This window comes from Juglans microcarpa x Juglans regia, chromosome 4D (assembly GCF_004785595.1).
Source record: "Juglans microcarpa x Juglans regia isolate MS1-56 chromosome 4D, Jm3101_v1.0, whole genome shotgun sequence".
Classification (NCBI taxonomy): Eukaryota; Viridiplantae; Streptophyta; class Magnoliopsida; order Fagales; family Juglandaceae; genus Juglans; species Juglans microcarpa x Juglans regia.
In genome coordinates, this window is record NC_054600.1 from 13,810,645 (window position 1) to 13,822,677 (window position 12,033).

The 12,033-nt window shown below is 31.0% G+C and overlaps 1 protein-coding gene across 1 annotated transcript; it reads left to right on the plus strand.

The window, feature by feature from the left end:
- The first annotated feature begins 4,433 nt into the window (after positions 1–4,433).
- Positions 4,434–6,645, plus strand: LOC121259068. The gene is made up of 4 exons (XM_041160555.1): positions 4,434–4,721; positions 4,833–5,048; positions 5,957–6,190; positions 6,368–6,645. The coding sequence occupies exons 1-4, from the start codon at positions 4,716–4,718 to the stop codon at positions 6,419–6,421; spliced, it is 510 nt and encodes a 169-aa protein (XP_041016489.1). The 5' UTR covers positions 4,434–4,715; the 3' UTR covers positions 6,422–6,645.
- Positions 6,646–12,033: the final 5,388 nt, after the last annotated feature.

The window sequence follows — 12,033 nt, forward strand, 5'->3', positions numbered from 1 at the left end:
TTGTAGCGTTAAATGTGATGAAGTGTCACCCAGAACTAGGGGGATATCCCAAGCACAATGAAAACAAGATCCCATCCTGAAAGGGGAGTACAAAAGCTCTAGCTTAGGTACAAACTAGGATCATGTTTTATTACAAACTCTCTCTAAAAAAGACAACTAACTTAGACATCAGAAGTCTTTTTTGGCACTCCAGGCCACCAAGTTTCATTGCCACAAGTTGGATGAGGTGGCCAACGGGGTGCAAAACACGCCATTAACATATGCATATATAAACTTTATAAAGATATTAGTAAAAAGTCAATGTTTGATTGTCAAAATCTGTAAATAAGGTTATAAAAGATATGAATAATTTATTTTATTTAAATGAATCAACTTGTGAAAAAGCTCAAACTTGCTCAAATATTAAAAAGGTTGCTCGTGAAAATAAAATGCAACTCGATGAAAAGTTAGAGCTCGACTTGTGTTCGAATAAAAATTAAATGGACAATGTTTAACCACTCACCTTTCGTTCAAACTCGACTCGTTTACGACTCTAATCCCTACAGTTTGCTGTTTACATTTGACAGAGCCTTTTCGGTGATGTGTATGAGAATGGGTAAGTTAATGAGAAATTCCGGTTTGCCGCCCCAATTGCATGAAATGCATTTAATTTTGCAAATGAAGTAAAGTTCAACTTAAGAACTAGATTTAACAAAGGTGTTGAAGGTATAAGATTTAGGAGTGGTTTGGATTGAGAAATATTCTCAATCCATCTATTTCTCAATCCATTTTATCTTATCTCATCTTTATAACTTTTTTAAATATTTTTATAAAATATAAGAAACAATTCAATTTTTTAAAATTTTATAAAAATAATAATATTAAAAAATAATATTCTAATAATATTTTATTTAATTTTTAACTTTCATCTAAAAATATCTCATTTCATCTCATTTTATTTTACTATTTAAATAGTTTTGAAAAAGCATTAATAAAATAAATGTAAGATGTATTGCCAAAGTTGAGGGCACTACCCCATACATCAGTGTAGGTACGGTTAAGAGGACCTCTAGAAATAGATTAAGATAAAAGAAATGGAAGAGAAGATGATTATTGCCAAATTGGACATATTTCTCAATTAAATTTGGAAACAACTTGATAGAAAGTGCAAAGAGCTGGATGACTAGAATGCCACTTATCAGGGGAGACTCGATTGCCCAAATAAGTAAATGGACTCTTCTGGAATGATTGGGAAGGGCAGAGAGGATATAGATCATTACTACTCTTGCCTTTGAAAAGGATGACCTCAAATCTAAAAGGTAACACATTGTGATTAAAATGTGTTAGCTTTAAAATTTTTGATGAATAGTGGTTTCTGGATTCGAATTCTACCATGTATATGTTAGTACTAGAGAAGCTCATATTCATCCCAATACGAATTCATACATAGCAATATGCCATGTCCAAAATAGGTGAAATGACAATGCTAGAGCCACCACTTGGGATTTTCGCTGGTTCTAACATGTGTTTTTTTATGTCTTTTTTTAAGTTATTTTTACATAGATTTTCTTAATGTTTTTAAATATTTTAAAAAAATAAAATAAATTTAGAACATTATTAAAAAATACTTCTTTAATTAGAAAGAAAAAAAATATTACAAAATAATTCTTTAATTATTTTATTTTACTTTGTGATTAAAAAAATATTTTTTTAATAATGTTATGAATTTTTTTATTTTTTAAAAAATATTTAAAATTGTTAAAAACATATATATATATATATATATAAATAAAAAAATACATGCTCTAGCATTATTCATAGGTGAAAATAGGTCAAGTTCCGACCATGGGTTGTCACGTGGACCCACACAAAGAATTACTGCACAGGTTGTAATCAAATGTCAAAGGTCATCATCGCTCCTCTCTCTCTCTCTCTCGGCATCCACTGGGTCAAAAGTTCTGTAACCTAATCTGACACTTCATCAGTTTGTTTTGTACAAGTTAGAACTTTAATATTTTCCCTCTGATTTTAATTTTAAATTTAAGTTTATATGATGCCCTCTATTCACAATATAGGTCTCTTACAAAGATTGTGTACATATTATTATTCTATCATTTTTGTGCTGATATTTAAGCCTTAAGAGGTGACGTAATGATCTTGGATCGAGCCACTATTTATTTTATCAGTTTGCATTTGAGTGGTTAGTTATTTTTAGATATTATGTGAATAATAATTAAAAAAAATAATAAAATATTAAATAATAAAAAATAAAAAATAATAAATAAAAAATAATAATCAAATAATAAATAATAATCAAATATTCTCCTCGATATTCAAACTTGATCTGTCGTCAGATTGAATAAACGTTTCTTTAAACTAGTTGGGACTTTCTGAAATATATATATATATATATATATATATATAATTTATATATATATAAGAGAGGCTATATGTCTATTTCCTACTAGAAATCAATCCAATGGGTCCGAATAAAAGCAAATTATAGGTATCCAATCTTTAGTCACGTTTGAATGTGAATGATAACTTGAAACAAACTCTCTTTGGTGGTAGATTTCCAAATTTATGTATTAGATTTAGAACAATGTTATATATCATTGTAGAGTGAGTCTTGTTCAATTTTTTTCTTTTAAAAAAAAATTGAGAATCCAAGATGAAAAATCTTTTTATTTTTTATTTTTTACATGAATCTTAAATTTCTTTTTAAAAATAAAAAATAGAAAACATGAAACTTACATACTTTCAAAATGGACAAATAATTTATTTCTCTTTTAATACATAATACATGACCGTTTCGTTTATTTTTATAAATGAAATAAAAGTTGAAAAAAATATTATTAAAATATATATTTTTAATATTATTTTTTTTAAAATTTAAAAAAATTAAATTATTATTTATTTTGTATAAAAATTTAGAATAAATTAAAATAATTAAATGTGATGAATTAAAAAGTTTTGTAAAAATAACGAGTTCTGGAAGCACGAAAGACGAGATTGAAATTGGAAGCAGTGATTGTTATCAAAGTAAGAGGCCTTTTTCGATCCGTTTGGTCATACCGTCAGGCAGCCACGCCTTCCAATACTGGCTATAGAGATTTATTTCCCAAATCTAGCCCTCCCTCTGTGGGAACACGGGACTTGGGGACCATACCCTGTCTGCCGCATGAACCGGCGCAAAAGGCTCCTTTACTTTGTATGGGGCATGGCGCTGGATTGGAGACATCATCAACCACCACGGAGCAAAAGATGTACCAATTTTTCTAATAAAAAAAAATTTATTTATCATTTTAATTTTTATCATTTTCTTATCATTTTATAGTGTGATATTAAATAATAAATTTATAAATAAAATATAATAAATAATTTCTAATCATCTATTATCATATTATAGAATGATATAAAAATGATAAAAATTAAAAAGATGAATAGTATTACTCTTTTTTATAATAATCGGCAAGATTGTAAAAGAGAAGCCAACCCCTGCTACCATCTCTCTCCGTCTTTCTTGCCCACAACTTTTGGTTCTCCATTGGCATGAACTGATGAAAGTGGATCGATTAGAGTCTATTGGTGTATTTTTCACCATCTCTCTCTGTTATTTGATTGAATAAGACTGGATTTATATGTTAAATTGAATTAAGTCGAGAGTATTTTATGAATAATAGTGAGTTGAGTAGTGAAAAGAGTTATGTGAAATCTATCTAAACTGAGTTTAAAGTGTGTTTGAATATTAAAATGAATTCAATACTTTTTATGAAAAATTGAAAAAAATTGTGAATCTCACATATAAAGATGTTTTAAGTTAAAAAAATTATGAGTCTCACGTGTAAGAAAGTTTTAAGTTGGAATGAATTTAATAATTTGATAGTTGAGTGTTTTGATATTAGACTCAGCTTAAAGTTACATTAAACTCAATTAAGCTCAGCTAAGTTTAGAATTTTGAAGAGAAACAAAGTAGAGATGTATTGCTGCCAAGAATGTAAAAATATTCACACACTTTTCAATTGATTGTATGACGAAATTTAAACAAAATTACATAGTCTATTCTAAGTAAGTTTCTTAAAATTATGACTAACGATGCAAGAAAAAATCCAGACTGTACAGAGAAAATACTAGCCTTTTACAACATTGACATCCTTGATTTTTGGCTATTTATTTGCTTGCTGATCTTACTGATTTTTATTTATTTGATTTGAAGAATCTTTCTTTATAAGCCTAAAAATTGACTCTAAAGATTAGTCATTTTCATAAAATTTTTTATCTTATCTTATTTAATTATTATAATTTTTTTAAATTTTTACATTAAGTAAAATAAATAATTTAATTTTTTTAAATTATAAAATAAAAATAATATTTTAATAATATTTTATTAACTTTTAATTTTTATCTCAGATTAAAACAAACAATTTTTTTTTTTTTTTTTTTTTTTATCTCTCTCAGAACCTCTGCGGTTGACAGTTGTGCTTCCTTTACCTAAACAGTATGCCACTGTTTATTTACCATAGAAGAAGATAACCCTCTCTCCTCTTTTCTGATTCTGAGTTTCTGAAGTTATATCCCTCTGGGTTTCATACTTTATATATTCGAAAAGCTCCTCATATCTCCTTTTTAACTCCAAATCATAGAATTCCGCACCCATCTCCGTATATTTCCTTTCTTGCACTTTTGTTCCCTTCTACTGATCTTCTCTTCGTCCCCTCTACTCCCACAAACAACCAATGGATGTAAGTAACTCTTCTCTTCCCCCCCAACTTTTCTTTTTCCTTTTTGTTTCTGTCAAATCCTCTCATGTGTGGTTGTTAATGTGAAGATGTTAATTACTGATGATGTTATAGGAGAACCGTAGGAGGAGCGGACAAATTCCGGCGTTCGGGGACTGGGATTACACAAACGACATGCCAATCACTCAGTACTTCGAGTGTGCAAGGCAGGCTGGTTTGATTCGACACAGTTCATCCTCCGGAGACACTGATCCCTGCGTGGGTGGTGACTTGTACGCCGTCCATTTCAAGAAACCTTCTCGTACTACTGTTCTTTCTCCACCCCGCAAGGTCGATTTTCTTATCACAGTTCATCATTTTTTTCCCCTAAAAAAAATAAAGTAAAATGACTCTCTCCCACCTCCATCTTTTACAGTAACAAACTAGTCTGCATCTTTAATGTCTTAGGTTAAAGATTTTATATCCATTTTGGTGCTAAGAGGAGAAATAAATGCGTTTTGTAATGTAAAGCACTTTGTTTTTGTACGAAAGAGGAAGTCAGTCATGTTATTCCAAGGAAAACATGTTTATTTCAAAAAAAAAAAAAAAAAAAAAAAAAAAAGGAAAACATGTTGCGAAGCGCGTGTTCAGACTTCTACGTCAAAACTCGAACTGTTTGTCGTGACTCGTTGGAGTCAAACTGTGTTAGCTATATATATATATATATTAATTATATATATTTACAGAAAACAAAAATGTCATTTTCCATATATATTTCGTTAATGGTCGTACACGTTTCACGAATTCGTTTCGAAAATTTCAAACTGCGATAGTAAAAAAAGCGGAAAAATTGACTTACTTTTTTCTTTGTCATTATTGTTATTCCAGAGTGGCTGAAAAATAAAAAACTGAAAAAATAAAAGCATTTCTTTTGTCTTGTCTTTTTTTTTTTTTTTTTATTAAACTTCCATTTCCGAGTCCTTTGTCTTGCTCGCTTCTGGTTTTAGATCTGGAAATGCATTACATTATTGATACTTGTCGCATCAATAAATCTATAAAAATCGAGAAAGACTATGTTTTTTTTGTGTGTGTTTTACATAACATTCTTAGTTAATTAACATTGTGAACTAATTTTACAAGACGTTAGAACAAACGTCATAAAGACTGCACATTTTGGTTTCAACAATTATTTTGTGTATTCATGATCTTGAGTTGAATAATGATGAGGCTTTGAATTATGGGGTTATGGACATGAGTAGAAAAGGGAAAAAGAAAGGCGATATGACCCGCACGTTAAGGAGCAGAAAAGGGTAGGGGTAGGGAAGGTGTGTGACGTGACGGAACCGGCAAGGAAACCTGGTCGGCAGCTGCTGCATCACACTAATCACGCGGTTCCACCGCCTCTTAGAGTAATCTCTGCAGATGTTAGGCCTCCAAAACCTGTTGACGAGGATCTCTACAAAATCCCTCCCGAGCTCCATACTTCCAAGCAGGTGTGTTCCCATTTTCAACTACCATTTTATATTGATTGCCTGTAGTTTTATTATGCACACATGAGTACTACTCGTCTACGTCTCTGAGACTCGTTTGTATAAATCCTTTCATTCTGGACTGATTTTTTTTAAATTGGCATAACTGATAATTCCAATCTATCTTTTATTATATCGTAGAAAAAAATGCTGGGGTTCTTTTCAAGATGCCTGGAACCGGCTTGTGCAGCATGAATTTTGAGTGTTCCATGCATATTGCTTCTGCTTACTATACAAATGGATGCTTGCATCGGTGCTTTGACGGCAGATGAAACCAGACGAGTTAGCTAGATTGAAGAACTGATCTATTAATTGATTATGTTTTCCTTTTAAAAATCAAGTATTTCTATAATTTTGATCAACAATATCATGTAATGTTTTTTTCTTTACATATTAGAAGTCACACCATCCTCTTTCAAGCAAATTTTTTTACTTTTTTTTTTTAAGTTGGGAGATGAGTTTCGAGTTCTAGACCTCCAGTTATGTAATCAGACCACAAGCTTTTGGCTAGTACTTGTCTTTAATGCATAGGAGTCCTACATATTTATCTACAGTTGTCGGAAGTGGCCAATTATTTTATTTTTCTACTTCAACGTGAATTGTTTTTCTATTTACGTAGCCATGCAGTTAGAGGTTTTCTTTGTCCAGTACGTAGTGTAGTTCTTTGCATCACACAAGTTTATTTGTATTTGATTAGATGCAGAAGATTATACGAATTTATAGAATATAATATATATAATTTGGAAACTTATAGGCCTGGACCCAATTTCTCTATACCAATTAATGACATTGTTGTACTCTTGAAGTTTAAAGGTCATGTGATAATAAGAAGAAGAGGCAACCCTGGTGGCCATCAAAAGGCCGTACGTGATTATCGATATCCAAACCTTTTTATATGATCTCTCGGAACGAAGATGATCTAAACCTAGTGACGGTCAAATCATGAAAAGTTCTACTAAGTTTGGTCTAAACGCATGAAGAGGCCACTAGTGTATTATATATATATATAGCTCCCAAAGCGATAATGTTGGCCAAATTAAAGTACTAGAGGTATACATCTGCCCCGGGGGGGTTAAAAATGGGACCCAGAACCAAATAATTCAATCTTTCAAATTTTAAAGTAATAATAATATTAAAATATAATATTTTATTTAACTCACATAAAATTATCTATCTCTTATTTCACTTACTATTTAAGCGAGTTATTATTATATTATATATTTAAAGAGTAATGCTAAATATAATTTTAATTAATATTATAAATACATTAATCACGATGAGCACCCTACTACTTCAGTGAAATTTACGAACTTGAATATATAGTCTAATACGTAGGTAGGTAGGTAGGTGACTCAGATGCATGCGTTAATGAAGCCAATTTATAAGCACTTTTCTTCTTCTGGTTTGAGATGATTTGTAGTTTAAAATCCGAAATCCCTATAAACCTTTTCATGTTCAGAAGTGACAATAATTGGTTTAAACAAAAGTTTATACAATAAGTAATGATCGATGTTTATTTAACTTATTAGAAATTCTATTTACAGTACTGAATGAGTGATTATATATATGATTGATGAATGATGATAAAATAAAAAAAAAATTATTTTAAAAATAATATTATTATAATTTTAAATTTTTTTAAACATAACTATATGAGCAGTCCCCATTTAAAAAATGTATGTAGTCTAGTACGTTTTGATGATAAACTCATCTCAACTCATCATTACATCTTTTTCAAATTTTAACACAAAATATAATAAACAATTCAACTTTTTCAAATTTTAAAATAATAATATTAAAAAATAATATTATAATAATATTTTATAATCTTAACTCAATTTAATATTTAAATGCAGCCTAACTAACTTATAGTTAATTGCTTTTGTTCTATATATGACTTATCTTATTTTATTTAAATATTGTTCGTATACTCCTTGATATTTGTTTTTATAAAACCGACCATTTACCACAACTAATATTAAAATATGTTTTTTTTTTCAACTAAGAAATGATTAAAATATTTGATATAAAGTAAAAATAATGTGAACCATTATCTTTGTTCAATGTATCGGTTCGGTTGTCTAGATTTAAATGAAAATGTGTCTTAGAACTTGAACTAATGTATGCCTCTTAGGGATATGAGCCTTAACCGCTTCCCAACCAAACAGAGGGTTGTGTCCTTTGGTGAGTTAGAAACCTTTTCAATGTATTCTCTAATATTTGAGAAGTTGTGACTTCTCAAAAGTGCTCAATCATTTAAATTGTGACTTTTCATAAGTACCATTTCGTTTATGTGATTTGACTTTTCACATGTACTATTTCATTTAAATAAGTTGTGACTTTTCACAAGTACCATTTCATTCTCCATAAATAGGGAATCACACCCATAAATTTATTAACTCCAAATTCTCTAAAAAATTAGAGAAACACTTCCTCTTTCTTTTTGTCTTTCTTTCTTTGGGCTTTGACTATTTTATTTCGGGTTCGAGGATCTCCTTTTGTGTGCACCGAAGAGGAAATTAACGGGAACCGATGTTGTTGTATTTTGGGAGTAGACTGTCAAGAAGCCTAGTGCATGTTTAAATTTGGAGGCGGCAGAATTTACTCTAAGGAAAACGTCTATCATAACGTGTCTCAACATCGGGTTCTCTCTTTCTAATTTATTCTTGTTATTTTACATATTCTCTAGTTTACAAAGCATTTCAGAATATTTCCCAACATTCTTAGAGTAGACTTCTCTTTGTTAAACTAGATGTGTGTTTTAATTGGTTTCTACCAGTGTTTTAAATTTCGTACCGTACCAGCCGGTACGGCCGAAATTTTTCGTTTCGGCCGTCCGGCCTATACAGGTACTATATCTGTTCCGTACCGGCTAAAATACCAGCCATACCGGCCGGTACCGGTCGTACTGGCCTGAATTTCGGCCTGTACCGGCCTATATTTCGGCCGGTACTGGCCGATATTTCGGCCGGTACCGGCCGATATTTCGGCCGGTACCGGCCGATATTTCGGCCTGTGTTTTTTTTTTTTTTTTTTTTTCGTTTTTTCAAACTACAAGCTTATTTTTTAATCCCTAATTCAGACTAAACTATTTATAATATATATATGTATTTATATATAATTTATTTATATATAATTTATTTATATATAGACTATTATTTTGGAATATAATTTTTATATATATTTATATATATAATTTATTCATATATCGACTATCCTGAAACGTTATCCCGAAACGCTATCCCGAAACGGTACCGGTACCGAAATATTTCGTTCTAGTGTCTTGACCGGTACGACGTCCGGTACGGTATTCAAAACATTGGTTTCTACCACGATTTCAAACGAACCTATTGCACCCGAGAAATTTGGTAGAGTCAATTTTAAGCGTTGGCAAGAAAAGATAAAAATCTTTCTTACAATACTTGGATTATATTTTGTTATTGAAAATGATTATCCTTCTGATGATTTACATGAGCCCGCACGTACTATTGAATTGCAAACATATGCAAAAAAATATAATTTGTGTAGATGTAGGATTTTAAATCATTTAAGTGATACACTTTTTGATGTTTATTTATACATTAAATCTGCCAAAGATATTTGGAATGCTCTTGATAAGAAATTTGGTGTACAGGATGCCGGAATGGATAAGTACATCGCAAGTCAATTTCTTGGTTTCAAGATGGATGATTCCAAATTTGTGGTAGAGCAAGCCCATGAGTTAACTATTCTTTACCATGAATTGGGCCAACGGGGAATGGGTATTACCGAGCGTCTCCAAGTTGCTTGTACAATACACAAGTTGCCTCATTCATGGAAGAATTTTGGCCTATCTCTTAAACATAAGACTGAAGATATGACCATTGAAACCTTGATCTCTGCCATTAGGATCCAAGAATAACACTTGGAAAATGATCTCATCCCACCATTGGTTTCTAATTTTCAGTCTAAAGCAAATATTGTAGAAGGCAATAAAATACATAAGAATCCATTACATCAGAAGTCCAAATTCAATAGGGGTAAAACTAATTATGGGAATAATTTGAAACCAAAGTCATGTATTAACAAAGATGATAAGAGACCTATTTGTTTTAATTGTAACAAACTGGGTCACTTGGCCAAAAATTGTCGCTATAAGAAGAGGAAATATCAAGGCAATGAACAACTAAGATCGCCTAACTCACAGGCTCATATGGTGCTTTTCGGGATTGACTCTGTTGGAACCGATGAACGGTATGTAACCATAAGTCTCCAAGTTTATCTGGCTTGTAGTGCTATTGATTGGATAGTAGACACAGGAGCCAATATACATGTCACTTCTAACCGCAATATTTTTTCAACATATCAGAATACAAGCGGCATGAAAGTGATGATGGGTAACTCCACCTCTGCACAAGTATTTGGAGTAGGAAAAATTGAACTCAAATTAACGTCTGGAAATACTCTTCATTTAGAAGAAATATTTTATGTACCAGAGGCAAGGAGAAACCTAATTAGTGGATATTTACTTAGTGGGGCAGGCTACACATTATTATTTCAATCCAATAAAGTTATTGTAACTAAATATAGGTCATTTGTAGGGAAATGCTATGTGAGTGGTGGTTTGTTTGTAATAAATATTCAAAATAATGTTGAAGACAAATTTGATTCTAATAATAAATTTACATTTTTTATATGTTCCTCTTCAATATGGCATGCTGGATTAGGCCATGTTAATTATTATAATGTTAAAAGAATGATGGATTTAGAGATTATTCCTAAAGTTTCAGTTGATTTGGATGAAAAATGTTTAATTTGTGTTCAATCAAAACAATCTAGAAAGCCATTTAAATCTGTTATAAGAAACTCATCGCTACTTGAATTAATTCATAATGATGGTTGTTATTTAAATGGCGTCTCTTCTAAAGGTGGTAATAAATACTTTATTACTTTTATAGATGATATGTCTAAATTTTGTTATGTTTATTTGATGAAAACCAAAGATGAATCATTTAGCAAATTTGTCATCAATAAAACTGAAGTTGAAAACCAATTGGAGATAGATTAAAATTATCAGGTCTGATAGAGGAGGTGAATACTCCTCTAATCATTTGGTTCAATACTGTTAGGAGAATGATATTATACATGAGGAAACTGCTCCATATTCTCCTCAATCCAATGGTGTTTCTGAAAGGAAAAATAGAACCTTGGTAGATATGGTTAAATGCATGCTCTCTAGTTCCGGCCTACCAGATCAATGGTGGGAGAAGAAATACTTGCATCTTGTTTTATCTTGAATAGGGTACCATTTAAGGGATCTGACAAGACACTGTATGAACTCTAGAAGGGTAGAATACCCAATATTAATTTCTTTAGAGTTTGGGGTTGTCTTGCAAATGTTAATGTTCCCAAAAAGAAAAGGAAATTAGGTCCCAACACATTAGATGCAGTATTCATTGGGTATGCTAGACATTGTTCTGCATATAGGTTTTTGATTATCGAATCAGAAGTCCAAGGTATTGATCCCAACACCATCATGGAGTCTAGGGATGCAATATTCTTTAAAGATCTATTTCCTTTTAAAAATAAGTTAGAAAGATCTTTACCTACAGTAAGTTTTCCTTCCACCAGTAGTCAGCCTACCATTATATCTAATCCTAATAGTGTATCTGGATTAGAAAATGAACTTGGAAGAGGAAAACGAGTTAGAAAGGAAAATGATTTTGGACATAATTTTTATACTTATTCTATGGAGGAAGACCCATTAAGGATGCCATGCTTTCCATTGATTCTACTTTCTAGAAAGAAGTAGTAAATATTGAGATAGA